Source organism: Aspergillus fischeri, genomic scaffold (assembly GCF_000149645.3).
Source record: "Aspergillus fischeri NRRL 181 1099437636261 genomic scaffold, whole genome shotgun sequence".
Lineage (NCBI taxonomy): Eukaryota > Fungi > Ascomycota > Eurotiomycetes > Eurotiales > Aspergillaceae > Aspergillus > Aspergillus fischeri.
The window spans coordinates 752,845-768,071 of NW_001509765.1; the positions used below are offsets into that span (position 1 = coordinate 752,845).

General features: G+C 51.8%; 2 protein-coding genes across 2 annotated transcripts, besides 3 other annotated features; both read left to right on the forward strand.

The window, feature by feature from the left end:
- Nucleotides 1-1,593: 1,593 nt before the first annotated feature.
- Nucleotides 1,594-1,620: a microsatellite.
- A 62-nt stretch (nt 1,621-1,682) lies between these two features.
- Nucleotides 1,683-1,707: a microsatellite.
- A 436-nt stretch (nt 1,708-2,143) lies between these two features.
- NFIA_031000 (glycosyl hydrolase family 71 protein) lies at nt 2,144-7,538 on the forward strand (the record flags this gene model as incomplete). Its single annotated transcript, XM_001262563.1, has 7 exons — nt 2,144-2,227; nt 2,291-3,627; nt 3,728-4,903; nt 4,977-5,048; nt 5,153-5,893; nt 5,999-6,387; nt 6,460-7,538. 7 exons carry the CDS (start codon nt 2,144-2,146, stop codon nt 7,536-7,538), a joined length of 4,878 nt encoding a protein of 1,625 aa, XP_001262564.1.
- Nucleotides 7,202-7,249: a microsatellite.
- A 4,681-nt stretch (nt 7,539-12,219) lies between the features above and the next one.
- NFIA_031010 (dynamin family protein) lies at nt 12,220-14,593 on the forward strand (the record flags this gene model as incomplete). Its single annotated transcript, XM_001262564.1, has 5 exons — nt 12,220-12,324; nt 12,373-12,648; nt 12,695-12,842; nt 13,156-13,226; nt 13,280-14,593. 5 exons carry the CDS (start codon nt 12,220-12,222, stop codon nt 14,591-14,593), a joined length of 1,914 nt encoding a protein of 637 aa, XP_001262565.1.
- Between the last annotated feature and the right edge of the window lie 634 nt (nt 14,594-15,227).

A 15,227-nucleotide genomic window follows, 5' to 3' on the forward strand; every position in this document is an offset into this window, starting at 1 on the left:
TGACCGAGATGCTCCATGATAGTCAATATTAATGGTTGAAGGGGGGCCAGGTTCCTGCGTATCCGTGCCTCAGGCTCACCCCCACCCCGCCGGAGTGGATGCAGCCTAAGCCACGGCCCGACGGGCCGGCAGCCTATCAGTGATCTCTACTCATCAATAATCACGTGATACCTGGCCATTAAACCGCAAGGAATTAAACTGGCATGGTGGTGCCTTCCAATCCAGCCTAGCGAGGAGTTGCTGCCTTACTGCCAAGAATCCAGACCCTCAGGAACACCAATCATATTTCGATCATTTAGCGCTGGCCTGATCAAGGTCTTGGCATTGCTTTTCCCTCAAGGTCCACCGTCCGAGGAAAGCACAACACTATTTGGAATCTGCACTAGTTCCACCGCGAAGGATGAATGGCGCCTTGGCCACTCACAAATCACGCGCGAGCCGCGAGCAGGTGAGTATCATGCGAGGTTCACAGCACTGGTCACCTTCTACTCCGTATCCGTGCCTTACGCTCACCCATACCGCTCTGCAGTATGGGTGCGCCGCACCAGGTTCGTGTTTTTGCACCGGAATTCGTATTGTACCTTTTATATAGCATCACCATATAAAAGGTACATACTCCTTAAGTCTAATATCTGGGGTGTTTACTAGGGGTGACTATATTTTAGATAGTAATATTAAAAGTTTAAGAGGAAACATCTTATAATTAAAGGGTTTTTAGGAATTTTGACTAAAAAAAGGAGAGATATAAGAATATAAGATTTCCCTCCAAAATGCACTTTCTTAGAGAAAAAAGTAAAGAGAGATCATTCTATCTTAGCACTTATAATTATCCTTAATATTAATAAAGATGGTAATAAAAGATAGACATTTATATATCTATATAATAATAACATAGTCCCCCTTAGTAAATACCCTAGATATTAGACTTAGGGAGTATGTACCTTTTATAGTGATGCTATATAAAAGGTACATTATGATTCCGGTCAAAACTACGATTCCGATGCGGAGCACCAATTCCGGCGCGGCCGGAATTAGGCGCCTAAGGCACGGATACTAAAACAAGTGAGCCCATTTGTCTCGGCCCTTTCTTGGTCCCTTTTCCTAGCGATGGAACCTTACTAGTACTAATTGAACCTAGTGTGGAGGCTTAAAGAACGGTCACCTCGTAGCCTCTCTTACTAAATTATATCTAGTTAGACTGTTTGGTGGTACCTGCCTGGACTTCTAGTTCAGTCCCCATCACAAGTCCTCTTCCTCATTTTTCTCAGGACTTTCTCTAGTCTAGTCTCAAGACATCGCTAGTTACCTCTCCTTCTCCTCTAGTTTGTTTCTACTACGGTAAACAGGCCGCTCAACGTTGCACCGGAGACGTGACAACGGGGGACATCTGCAGTAGCCTCATAGTCACCAGCGCGCACTGGTCCGAAGACAGTTTAGAGCGGCCGGCCAGCCGCCCTCGTCGCCAATGCCATTTGCTCCTGCACCAAGTCTATGCGAAATTGCCTCCATTGTTCCTGACCAGCAGCTAAGCATCGCTTAGACACGTTTTGATAGCGTCCCACATGGGTTCGACCGTTCGACGGAACGGTCAACGACTCCGAATGACTCCGAATGACTCCGATCGAGTCATCCAGAGGCTGCAGTGCCAGGGTGTACCAAGGAGGAAGGTCGCTAAACCATTAGTGCCCTTCATAGGTGCCCTTCATAGCCATCGTCAGTTTTCACAATCAGCCCGCCGGCAAGAAGCTGTGGTTTCCGTTCTTTCCGAAAGTTGCTAAACTGAGTTGCGGCGCAGGAGGTGTCAGAATTCCAAATTGCCGCCACTATTTTGCCGATATTAGTTCTGTGGAAGAGGACTACTCTGTAGTCTTAAGCGCTAAGGAAATTGGACTGTGGACGCCCCGGCCACTTGCGCTCTATGGTTTAGAATAATCTCCGGGCGGAGCACCTCAGGCCGGAGTGTGCCTCCTGCCATGTGGGCTTTCGGGTGGACTGTGTTGCAGTTGAGCAGTTGCCATGATGGATGCCATGGGTGATGGGTAGGTAGCTTGCAGGTATAAGAAGGAGGTAGGACCGCAGGCTCGGTTCATATGCTTGCACATCCTTCCAGCCCGGCTGCTTCCCTCAGTCAGACCAAGTCACCATGAAGCTGCTGGCTGCCCTCGCTTCGGCGTTGGCATGGGGCGTGAGCCTTGCCGAAGCCAAGGCCGTGTTTGCTCACTATATGGTAAGTCACATCTCACTCTCTGTCCGGCCCAGGGGTTGACTAACGACAGCGGACGCCGCGCAGGTGGGCAACACCAAGTCCCTTGGCTTGATCGACTGGAGACATGAGATGCAGGCTGCCCAAGCTGCAGGCATAGATGCCTTTGTGCTGAACATGGCCAGCAAGGACCCCACCAACAACATTGCCCTGCCCATGGCCTTCACCGCGGCCGATGACATGGGTTTTCAGCTCCTCTTTTCATTCGACTACGCCGGCAACGGCCCCTGGGACAAGTCTATCGTCATCGACATGATCAAGGAATACGGCGCCAAAGACACCTACTTCAAGACGGCCGGGAAGCCATTCGTCTCAACCTTCGAGGGTCCCAATAATGCTGACGACTGGAAGGATATCAAGAAGGAGACCAACTGTTTCTTCATGCCCGACTGGTCATCTGTCGGTGCCCAGCCTGCCGTCCACCTGGGCGACGGCATTGCCGACGGTCTCTTTAGCTGGGACGCCTGGCCGAAGGGGCCGGCCAACATGACAACCTATCCCGACGCCTCGTACTACGACTTTTTGGGTTCGAAGCCGTACATGATGCCTATCTCTCCGTGGTTCTACACCAACCTGCCCGGCTACGGGAAGAATTGGCTGTGGCGCGGCGACGACATGTGGTTCCAGCGCTGGCAGCAGGCCATCTCCCTCGACCGCCAGCCCGACTTCATCGAGATCATTTCGTGGAATGACTACGGCGAGTCGCACTATATCGGCCCCCTGGACGACCGCCAGTACGAGGCTTTCGACATTGGCCGTGCTCCTTTCAACTACGTCAAGGACATGCCCCACGACGGCTGGCGCGAGACGCTCCCGTACTACATCTCCATGTACAAGTCCGGAACCGCCACCGTCACGGAAGAGCGCCTCGTGGCATGGTACCGAGTCAACAAGAACGGGGCCTGCTCCGATGGCGGCACCACTGGCAACACGGCGAACCAGCTGCAGTTCGAGTACTCGCCCAACGTCATGATGGAGGACAGGGTTTTTTACGACGTGCTCCTCACAAGCAACGCCCAGGTCCAAGTCAGCATCGGCGGCGTCGTTCAGGCCGGCGGATGGGACCAGGAACCCTACGGGGGCGTTGGTGTATACCACGGCAGCGTCCCGATCGGGATGGCAAGCGGTCAAGTCGTGGTGACGGTGAAGAGAGGGGGCACGACCATTGCCACCATCACGGGGGCGTCCATCACCAGCAGCTGCAATGGAGGCCTCAACAACTACAACCCTTGGGTGGGGAGTGCCAGGGGGGCCCCCATCATTCCAGTCACGACCACTGGCGACCTTTCCAAGTTGGATTGCGTCAAGGGCTTCGGTGTGTTTGACTTCATCGGCGTCTGCGACTTCGCCTGTGCGAATGGCTAGTAAGTACATTACATGGCTTCCCAATCCGACCCTACAATTCCCGGCCCGTTTGTGTATCAATCAACATCACTGACATTGTGACCTACCCGCCCTATCTAGCTGCCCCAGCGCCGCCTGTACTTGCCTCAAGAAGGGCGTGGCCAATGCCCCCAACGAGACGGGACTGGCGGGCTATCCGCTCCCCGGGAAGAGCGGCTCCTTCGCGGGGCTCTGCAGTTTCGACTGCAACCACGGGTACTGCCCGGACTCGGTTTGCGGTCAGACTCCCGACGACGGCGTCGTCCTGGGCTACTCGCCTTTCCTGCCGCCCGCATGCACGGGGGGGACCGGCGCTGGCGCCTTCCAGGGCCTCTGCGACTTTGGATGCCATCTTGGCTTCTGCCCCATCCACGCTTGCACCTGTACCTCGACCGGCATCTTGGTTCAGACACCGCCCAAGACGAACGTGACGGGATACTACCTGGACTCGTCCACGGACGACTACGGCCTCTGCAAGTTTGCCTGCGAACACGGCTACTGCCCCGATGTCTGTGGCAGCCGACCCATTGGCGACGACGGGAATCAGGGCAAGTATCCCACCATCACCCTGGATCCCGCCGTCTGGACCGCTCCAACGGCCCAGTGTGCGCCCCCCTGTGTTCTTGTCCTCCCCCCCTCTTCCCTCGCCAGTCCGACCACCATCTCCTTCGACCCCTGGCAAACATCTCTCGAGTTCGGGTGGATGACAACGGATACGGTCGACGGCACCGTGACGACCCACTACACTGCTGTCACCGTCTCCACTGAGATTTCCATCCCACCGGTGATCACGGACCTCATCAGCTTCTCGGAGGTGATCCTAACCACGACAGTCGACGGTGGCGTCCCGTCCATCATCATCCCGACGGCGAGTGTCAGCCCGCCCCCCTTTGTCATCACGCCGACTCCCGTCGCCGACATCACAGCGGCGCCCGTAGCCCGGACCATCCGTCCGCCTCCGTGGCCATGGAGTGGCGCTAGTGCGATGCCAGATCCAAGCGGAACTTCCACAACGACCCCTACTAGTGGCCCTGTCGTCGTTGTGCCCATTGTTACCGGGCCGTTCCCCACCACCGTTTTCCCCACGGAAACAGCAAGTTGGGTCAGGGACTGGCTCCCAGAGCCCACTGCGACCCAGGTAGATGATGGTGATCCTGTTCCTGTCGTTCCCTGCTGGGCCTGGTTCATATGGTCGTGCCCCCCCAATGTTGGTGGCATCGTCTTGCCCGGCTTCAAGAATCCGGGCATCTACCCCGAGTATGTCACTCCCCCCGGCACAAGCCAATACCTTTCTACTCTCGGCCGCCGCCGTGCTAAACTTTTCATATAGGGGAGGCCCGCCGCCCGTCGGCCCCAACCCGCCTCCGGGTCTGACACTGAAAATCCCCTGGCCCCAAATCACGTAAGTCGGCCGGTAACAACCCCGAGCCATGCATGGTCTTGGTCTCACCTCCACCTCAACTCCGCTGTGTCATTGCTGACGCTTTTATTTGATCTTCCCTCTAGCATCGGCCCCGACCGCAAGCCCACGTACCCGGACAAGCCAGACCCGGAGGAGGTCAGCTGTGAGACGGCGACAGCCAGCGTGTGCACCACGACCCTCTCATATGGCATTGTGGCCAAGCGGGCCGCTGAAGGGGCCGCCCCGACACGGGCGCCTCGGATCCCCTTCGAAGAGTACCGGAAGCTCACCAAGCGTGCCGTCACCACGACGACATCCACCATCTCCTTCTGCACCCAGGTGACGGGATGCGGCGCAACCGACATCACGACGACAACCGCAATCGCAACCACCGCCACGCCCATTCCTCGCGTGGTTATCCCTCACGACCCTTGGAGCGTCGACGGCATCAGGACAGCCCTGCAGCAGCAGCTTGGGGGCTCCGCCTTGGACCTTTTCGAGTCCAGAACGGACCAGCTGGGCACCATGTTCTTCTTTGTCCCGGCCTTCACCAACGACCAGACCGACGCCATCAAGGGCCACGCGCAGGTCGCGGACGCCTATATCCCCCAGGGCCAACTGATCAGTTATTTGGGCATGGCCCGTGACCCGACCTCAGGGGGAGGACAACCTGCTAGCGATGATGATTGGTTTATGGACACCCTGAACAGCACTGAAAGTGAATTACAAGAGCGGTCCATTCTTGCCAAGCGCAGCGAGATTGTCCAGTCGAATTTGCCCGACGTCATGGTCTCACTTTCCTGGCCTTATGGGATCGGTCCCGTCCCAGACCAGGGAGATTACAGGTGCGCATTTTTTTTTATTTGGTTTTTTCTCCTGCTGTGTTCCTCTCCTCCTGTGTGATAGTATGTCTATGTGTGTGTGACCGTGACTAATACAGACTGTAATAGGTTCGACTCGTCGGCGGGCGAGGGCACTTATGTGTACCACGTCGACTATGGCGCCCAGCCTTCGCACCCAGAATTTAGCGGCGTGTCGTTCCTCCACCCGCTGCTTCCGGGGCCGTACCCCGTGAGCGGCTGGATGGAAAACGATAGAAAGCGGCACGGAACCAAGTGTCTCTCCAAGGCGGTGGGGAAGACGGTTGGCATCGCCCGCAAGGCGACCGTGGTGGCGACCGTGTGGGACTTTACAAAGATGATTTTCGAGCACTACCTCGACGGGCTCGCCAAGGTGCACGCCGACATATCCACCGGGGCGAGGGGCGCGAAGAGCGTCGTCAACTTCTCCATCTCGTTCCCCCAAGGCCTTGTGTCGGACGCGTTTGTGGACAAGCTGGGTAAGTCTCTTTTTGTCCATCCCCAAGTAGGACGCCGTGCTCTTTGACTGACCATTCTTGCCTCTTGCCTAGCCTTGCTGATTCGAGAGATCATCAAACTCGGCGCCGTGTTCGTCACGGGCTCCGGAAACGAGGCTGGCTCTCCCAACGGCTATCCGGCGCTTTTCGGAGACCCCGACAACCGCAACTATATCCCAGAGCTCATCGTCGTCGGGTCGGTTACCGGATGGGGCTTCTTGGGCGGCCACGCCGATGCGCTCTGGGTTACCTGCTACGCGCCTGGTTTCTTCCTGCGGTTGGCCACCTCTGGCCCGACTGACTCAAGGGACCCTGGGTACCAATCCACCCTCGCTGGGACGTCGTACGCCTCCGCAACGGTCGCCGGTCTGGCAGCGTATTTCCGCGGCCTTGATGACACCTTGACCACCGCCGCCATGGTGAAGGAGAGGATTGTGCGCCTTGCATACCGCCGGCAGCCGACCCTCGCCTACCCCGACGAGGACTATCCCGACAATGTGGTCTGGAACGGTCAGAAGTGGGGCCGATCCATTGTCCGCGACTGCAGCGGCGGCTCCAAAGCAAAGCGGCAGAGCAACGGCGGGTCCTGCCCCGTCGCGTTCCCGCCCCAGCCGTCGCCCCTGACCTTCCGCACCGGCCCGCCCCAGCCGACTTGCGCCGGCGCCGGCTGCGGCAGCAGCTGCGCAGGCTTCTTCTGCCCTGGCACCCCGCTCAAGCAGAACCCGGACTTCCTGGACCCGCGCAACCCGGACAGCGTGCAGAACCCGGACAGCCCCTACTACGAGGACTGGGACGGCACCATCACTCGCACCACCACCCCTACCAAAACCATCCCCACCACCACTCCAACGCCTCCCAAAATCTCGAGCGTCCCAATCGGAGGCCCCTGCCGTCTTACTGACGAATGCGAGGATAACTGCCCCAAGCCCGGGGCCGTTCAGTGCCAATCCGGAGCGTGCACTTGCTGGCCCCCCCCTCCCAAAACTACCCCGCCTCATGCGGCGATGTGCTATGACGTCCAGCAGTGCTTGGATGTTTATGACTGTGGGTCTGGGGCCTTCATGGTGTGTGAGCCAACGGATTATTCCAACGGGAATGGGCTCTGTCAGTGTATAAAAGGGAATAGCAGTTGAGATGGGCAACGCCGTATGGCATGGCGCGGAGTGCGATGTGCTGTGTGCGTGAAATGTACCTAATAGTACTGGATAGTTGGGGTGAGGAGGGTAGTGGTTTGTAGAATCTAGGAAGTTTTGATGTCTGATGATAATATGATGATATTCATTACTATATAAAGCATATAGGAGCATGTAGAATCTATTATATATATAAGGAAGCTACTGCAATTTCTCTGTATTCTCAACCAAAGCGACAACTCCCGTCAAAGACCTTTCATCCCTATGACTTCGTTCACTCTTTTCTGATGCCGACCCCCCTGAACAACCGTAGGACGGACATGACTCGGGATCTTACATGTATTATTTAGGAATTGAGGAACTAAGCAAGGTGCCGTGCCAAAATTGGTGCGCACCATTTTTGGCGCGTATATTCTGAGAAGATGAAGAATCAATAATGTGGGATCAAGTGTCCATGACACGTAATGGGGATGTAGCACAAGGAATGAGTATCGTACCTAGCTGGCCAAGCGGTCTCACTCATCGTGCGCCTATAAGTCAGCTGATATTCTAGCTGACTACATAATAGCATTGGGCTGAATCTTCAAGAGACCATTGCAGGCGTGCGGACTGGGATATTCAAGGCTATTAGTCAAAGGCACTTGGCGTTTCAGCCCCTAAACAAGGCAGCGGAACATAGTATAAAGTCTATGCATCATAAATGCTTCTAGATACCTCCATGTCAATGCATACTACTTTCGCCAGCACATGAGGGTATACCGTGAATTGCCCCAGTACTGCAGTAAAGTGAAAAGTGGCTCAAACAGAACTCTACCCATGGACTGTTGATTCATTTTCCATCCAGCTGTCAAAAATAAGAAGACATAAATATAAGAAGACGTCTTCCCTTACTCTACTCAAGAGCCCTCTTCATCTTTGTGGCCTCAGCTCTAAAGATGAATACTCATTCACTGATTATCCTCCTATTATATGCGCTGGTGACCCAAACCATTTCATTTGATATGGGTTACACCCCGGATCCCTATGCAGTTAATGGGATGATCGCTTGGACCGAACCAAACTGCCAGGGTATTGCAGCTTCAACCATATTTAATGGCAGCACTCTTGCTAAAAACATATCAAATGTGTGTCTGGCTCGCAGTTTCCAACTTTTACGACCTCTTCAAAACCAAGAGCAGCTGGATATCTCGATTACTCAGGAGCCTAGCTTATGGTACCCCTATGAAGGCGGAGTGAACAGTTTATCATGCACATCCTTCATTCAAAGTTACTTTCCGGTAAATGGGAGTGACAGCTGCCACAACACACCTCCCTTTACTTGCCATCGAATGTGGATAAACTATGGGCTAGATCCAGCATTAAGAGGGTCGAATCTGTCTATAAGTGGGGCCTTTCTCTTAACCCTGCCAACTATCATACCTTCTTCCTGCTTCCTGCCCAGCTCAACGTCCATTTCAGCCTCTTCAACAACTTCCTCGCCATCATTTTCATCATCAGCGAGCGCCATGACAGGGACCCCGGCCGTTGAACTTAGTCCGTTATCAAGCACAACATCGCAGCGAACTTCCTGGCAACAAAAACCACTGCCTTCTTCGGAAGTTGCTAAGACTACTTTTCATCCTACAAGCAGCGTCACAGGAACACCAACCAGAACATCTGCCAGTTCTGCGATGTATATTTCATCATATGCATCAGCTTCCACTCATGTAACTACAGGAGCACTATCATCACGCACAGTCGCTACATCCAGCAGGAGCTTCACTCAGATGGTCCGCGTGGAGCCTGGTAATCCCACAAAGTTTATCCCTCAAACACTTGACGTCTCCATCGGCGACACTGTCTGGTTCTATTCTTTGAATGGGTCGTTCTTACTGTACAACACAACTCTCGAATTGCCGTGTAGCCGTCTCGAGAGATACGGAGACGATGCCTATAAACATGTGATTTTCCGGGTCAATTCTACAGAGCCACTATGGTTTATTGGCATTCAGAATCGTGACGAATATACTTGCTGCTCGCCAGCTCACTTTGCTCTGAACCCTGGGACTCAAAAGGATTATTTTTTTGATTTGATTGGTCATATTTGCATAAACATCACCCACGCTGCTGCTCCTCCTCAGAGAACAACAACTCAAACCATTGTGGTCAACCAGACCGGAGGTGTCATTACTACCTTGAGCAGCTGAGTGCTACCCTGGGGTTTAATTGGATATGGAACTAGCCAAGTACGGCTTCATGTGAAGATCTTGTTTGCTAAGGTGAGGACAATTGTTTGATCCTACCGATGTCGGGCAATGTTAGTGGAAAACTGTGCTGAGATCAATGTCCTAGTGGCGTCAATGTTCTGAACTGTTCTCTTTGAACTGCTATTTTAGAAGTATCATTTTCAGATCATCAAGCATATCAGATCCGCACTGTCAATAGAAGGAATAAATGCTCAGACGGGTGACAAAGAAATGGGTCAAATAATATGTGTTTTCTCTTAGCCCACGTTAACCTAAGACGCGATGTTTGTCAAAAATATAACCTCCAGCTGTGAATCAAGTCCTACTTGCATGATGCGGTAATAGTAGGTGAAGCATACTTAGTGACGCTTTTAATCATGGTCTGTCTACTAGCCGGTGGGGAACCTTTCGCTCATAAGACGATCATTAGACCGGAACTCTACTTCTTGAGTCTGCCTCGGGCTTAAAAGACGTCAATTGGAGATACGAGTCCAAAACAAATCTCATGTTGTCTGAGACTCTTGGGCTTGTAGCTAGGGTAGTGCCCGAAAGAGGAGACGACCAAGAAGCCGCGCCAGAAATGGCGCGGAAGCCTCCTGTTGCTTTGTATTCCGTAGATTACCCATAGTTGATAGTTTAGTGGAATAGTGGCACATCGAATTGTTTCAATCTGGAGCTTCAATCACCCTCCCGCCACTAGCCCTAGCCCCAGCCCTTCTAAAATGGATCTCAAGAGTAAATACACTGATTACTATGCATGGTCTTCAAGCTGCTCTTTCTGTGTGCTAGAGACCATGGGGTTTTGCGACCCACTGCTCCCTCCACTATTTCAAAATCGGCGCGGCAGTTAGTGGTTTTTCAACAATATATAAAGACCATCAATCCAGATTCAAGAGAGAAAAGTACCAATGTGACTGGATCAGGTTTAAGTGACCTAACATAGTTGGATTCTCACTGCAAAGATCATCATGGGGAGATTCTTAAAAGTCTGGATGCGTGAGTAGCCCTTCTATGTTTATACAGGAGTTGCACTAATGAGCATAGCCTGGCACCATGGGGCTAAATCAAAAAGCCGTGAGAAGCGAATTACTCAGAATGATCGTCCCAAAAAAATTCCTGCTAGATGAACCAGACAAAAGTGCTCCCAGAACTTTCAACTTGATCTCCCCCCTGGAACCCTGCAGTCAGACATAGACCAGAAGATTTTCAATCCAGATGGGACACTGAGGCCTGGATGGAGAGTAGCAATTGACGGGGTTGAGACCAGACGTGGCTATGAGTATGTCTATATCCATATAAAGACAGGAGGGTTGTACGAGGATGTTGATTTGATTCGGCGTCGAGGATATTGGAAGGACATAACTGAGGACATGAGACAGGAGGAATTGGCTAGCAAAATTGCGCCATGGGTGGGATCTGGAGGTGGGTTTCCATGGTGAACATGTGCGTACTACATACCTTGTTTTGTATTTAATGTTCGACATATTTGTGGTCTTTTCTCGGTTCAAATAAAGTTTAGCTTAACGACTACTCTGTTACATCGTGAATAGGATTCTGCTAGCTAGTCTCCTTAGCTCCTTCTGTTGTGATCAAGGGGAAGATTTTTGCCTCTTAAAGAGCATTTTCGTGCAAACTGAATCCAATGGAACTGCCCTGAGGATAGATTTTCGCCTGCTACATCCGCTTTAGTTGAGAGCCAGTGAAAGTTTGAATTCGGTAAGATATTAAGGTACGTTGTGACTATAACCTCATTGGAGCTTGACTGACTGGTAGTTCCATATATGTTGTAAGCTGGCGAGGCGTCGTTGAACTACGCCCTTTTTACCTGTTTCGCTATAAAGTTGAGGAGCTAACGTCTTTATAAACATTGTGGCCAAGTCGATCTCTTCCAGCGACTTTGTTAGCCACCCACACGTTTTGCTATCTGAACAATCATTTACAAATCTCATAGTACTGTCTATTTTTCTTTCCTAGCTACTGTCCATTAATGCGGTTGACTAGGTTCCAGCCAACGCCTATCATTTGGCAATCTTGTTGTGGGTTTCACTATTGAATTATGTGAGCTTCGGAGTTCTCCCGTCGAGAGCGGTCCCCTAGTGATGTCCATAAAGAACACAGCGAGGACCACGCTTCGGAAGGCGCAACGCAAAGATAACCTTGCCTCCTGGATTCCGCAGATGTTATGACCCCGTGCCTTGATCTGTTGGAGTCTCTGAGAACGGAATGTTTATTGTGGTATGTCGATTGTCCTTACATGACGAAGATGTTCAATAAACATTCAAGACGCGTGTAGCTTAGTTCATCGTCTGATCTAATCCAAGACTATAAAGCTTGACGTCTCCTTGAAAGTGTTCACCTTAGGCACTGAAGCAGCGTATCATCCCATCGGTGTTAACTTTCGAAATCGAGCAAGATCGACCATGATGGGAAAGAGAATCAAACTCAGAAAAAGCTCAATGCTACCAGTTGATAGTTTCGACAGCGACAATCGCGTCAGAGTTCTTGGTGTCATTGACAAGCTTCGTGAACTAGGTGTCAGTGAAAATGTGTCGCTTCCGCAGGTGAGAAAGTATACCTCTTTTTTCATTTCCTTGCTAATTGCAATAAAGCTCGTTGTCGTCGGCGATCAGTCAAGCGGAAAATCTTCGCTACTCAAAGCACTGACCGGGCTGTCCTTCCCAATAGCCAGCGATCTCTGCACCCGGTTTGCGACTCAGATTGTACTTCGTCGAGCGAGCTCCGAGGATGCAGAAGTCAAGATCACTATCATCCCAGGACCCACGGCTCAGATGAATGATGAGGTGAAAGAGCGTCTTCTGAACTTTGAAAGGAGGCTTCCTGTGGACCAGTTCGGCCCGACGGAGTTCACCCGCATTTTTGATGAGGTAGGCCATCTTGACCTTGGCATTCGATAAACTACTAATTGTCCAGGCTGCCCAATGCATGGGTGTACCCGGTCCTAACACAGAGAGCTTGGAAAATCTCGAGAAGCGTTTTTCGGACGATATACTCAGGATTGAACTTTCGGGCCCGGAACAGCGGCATCTCAGCGTGGTCGATGTACCCGGTCTGTTTCATAGTAAGGACGACAACTTAGGTAGCTTTGCGGGGATTTTTACTGACGATGGTAGATCCCACAAAGTACCAGACGGCCGAGGACCGTGTCATCATTCGAAATCTGATCGAGAGTTATATAATTGACAAACGAACAATCATTCTGTAACAGAGACCCCAAGTCCCTCGCCCACTGCAAAGTGAACTGACCCAGAAATTAGCGCAGTGATGGACGCGAGAAACAACCTTGCAAATTAAGAGGTGTAAGTTTGGCCAAATATAGGGGCTATGGGCCGTCCGTTCTGACTTGAGAAGTTTTTCGATGGCACGTGCTGCAGATCCCCAAGGTGCTCGAACTGTCGGGATCATTACCAAGTGCGACGCTCTAGAACCAGGTGATGAGGATGGGGTACGTCTTTCATCTTTAGTTGGAGGAAGTTGTCAACTGACAAAACGCGCCAGGTGCTCAGAATTGCTAGAAACGAGGTTGAACGGCTCAACCATGGATGGTACGTCGTTAAGAATCGCTCGACTAGGGAGATTCGCGACGGTGTCACTATTGAAGAACGCCATATTCGCGAGAGAGAGTTCTTTGCCTCCACAGCGCCCTGGACTGATCTTCCTAGAGATCATGTTGGCATAGAAAATGTCAAGCGCTTTCTTGCGGGGCTACTTTACCGCCACATTCAACTCGAGTTCCCTTCATTGGTCAAGGAGATCGAGGACCTCACTCAAGAAACGCAGAATCAGCTCGAAATGCTTGGGCCTTCCCGCCAAACATCAATAGACCAACGCAGAGTGTTACTGCGTATTGCTCTGTCATACCAAGATGACGTGACCCAGGCACTCAGAGGGATCTACCGTCCGGAACTCGATGCCCATGGAACATTGAGGCTTCGGCTGCGAATACGCGAGCTGAATGAGGAGTTCGCTGAACGCATGAATCGCAACGGTCATGCAAGAGTGTTCCGTACCGTAAAAGATGAGGTCGACCAGGAGTTTTCTCGTAACTCGGGCGGCGATGAGAATATCTATGATTGGATTCGCAGGCTTTATCGTGATTCTAGGGGAGTGGAACTTCCCGGGACCGTGAATCCCGCTGTCTTGGAGAATATGTTCCGCCAGCAGTCGGCTCCTTGGAACCAACTTGCTTTGGAGTACTACAACTCAGTTCGCGCGGCCATAGCCGCCTTTAGCGACGGAGTCTTTGGGTTGATCGTACCCGACGAAGATTTCAGGCGGAACCTCGGGGCTCGTCTCCAACGACTTGAAACATCAGCTTTTCGAACGGCCGAGGAATACCTAAGCCAGCTTCTCCGGGATGAAAGAGAGGGCATATTGCAGACTATGAATAATTATTTTGCAGAAAATATTGCCTCTATTAGGGAAGAGCGAATGCGCGCCAGACTGGGGTCATTGGGAATCCAAGATAACCATCAGCAATTGGTTGATATCAAACAGCTGATGGGTGGCATTCATCTGAGTAATGACGATCAAGCGATCTACGATAGTCACGATACTCTCAAAGCCTTCTACAAGGTTGCTTTGAAACGATTCACAGATAATGTGATTGTTCAAGTCACAGAACGCCATCTTCTTGGTCCACGAGGGCCTGTCAAACTCCTATCTCCGGAGTTGATTGGCGAACTTTCTGACGGTGAGCTAGCTGATATTGCAAGCGAGAACTTTGCAACATCTTCCGCCAGAACTGAGCTACAGGCTCGAATGGATAGGCTTCATCGAGCTTTAGATATCGCCAGGCAAGCTGGTATCTGATTGCTGCCCGTCTGACTCGAAGAGCTCGTTATCCATGGTGATTCAACATCATCCCCGTGTCTTGCTCTGGTTTACTCTTCTACTTCTCATTATCTGTGGTGATCCAACTTCACCCTCACATTTCATTTTCTCTGGCTCCTGTTATCTGCAGATGACCCAATATCAGCTCTGCATTTGGCTCTTGTTGGCTTGTCTTTACCTGTGATAATTCAACATTGTCTCTATAGCTCGCAATGAACTCTGTTTGACTTTGCTTAGATACTTTAAATCACGTCAGTTTTTCCGGGAACGCTCCGATTCGGCGACTACATAGTTCGCGCCTTAGACAAAATCAGAGCATCCTTGAAGTCACCCAAGCAATGGAACATATAAAGGCGTCCTCGAAGGCATAAGAATGATCGATTGTGCGGAAGTCCATCCATATCAATTTTCGTCCTCGAAAAATGGAGGGCAGAAAAGTTATCATTGCTGACTTTGCGTTGCTGTAATCAGGACCAGACCTTATGGGTCAAGGGACACTGGCTCATCGCGCGCCATCGAGTAGGACATCGAGCTGGCCATGTATGCGTGGGAAGTGGGAATAATCCTGTAGCATGCTACCGACCCCTGTCTAGGCTCAAAAATGTTGACGTGG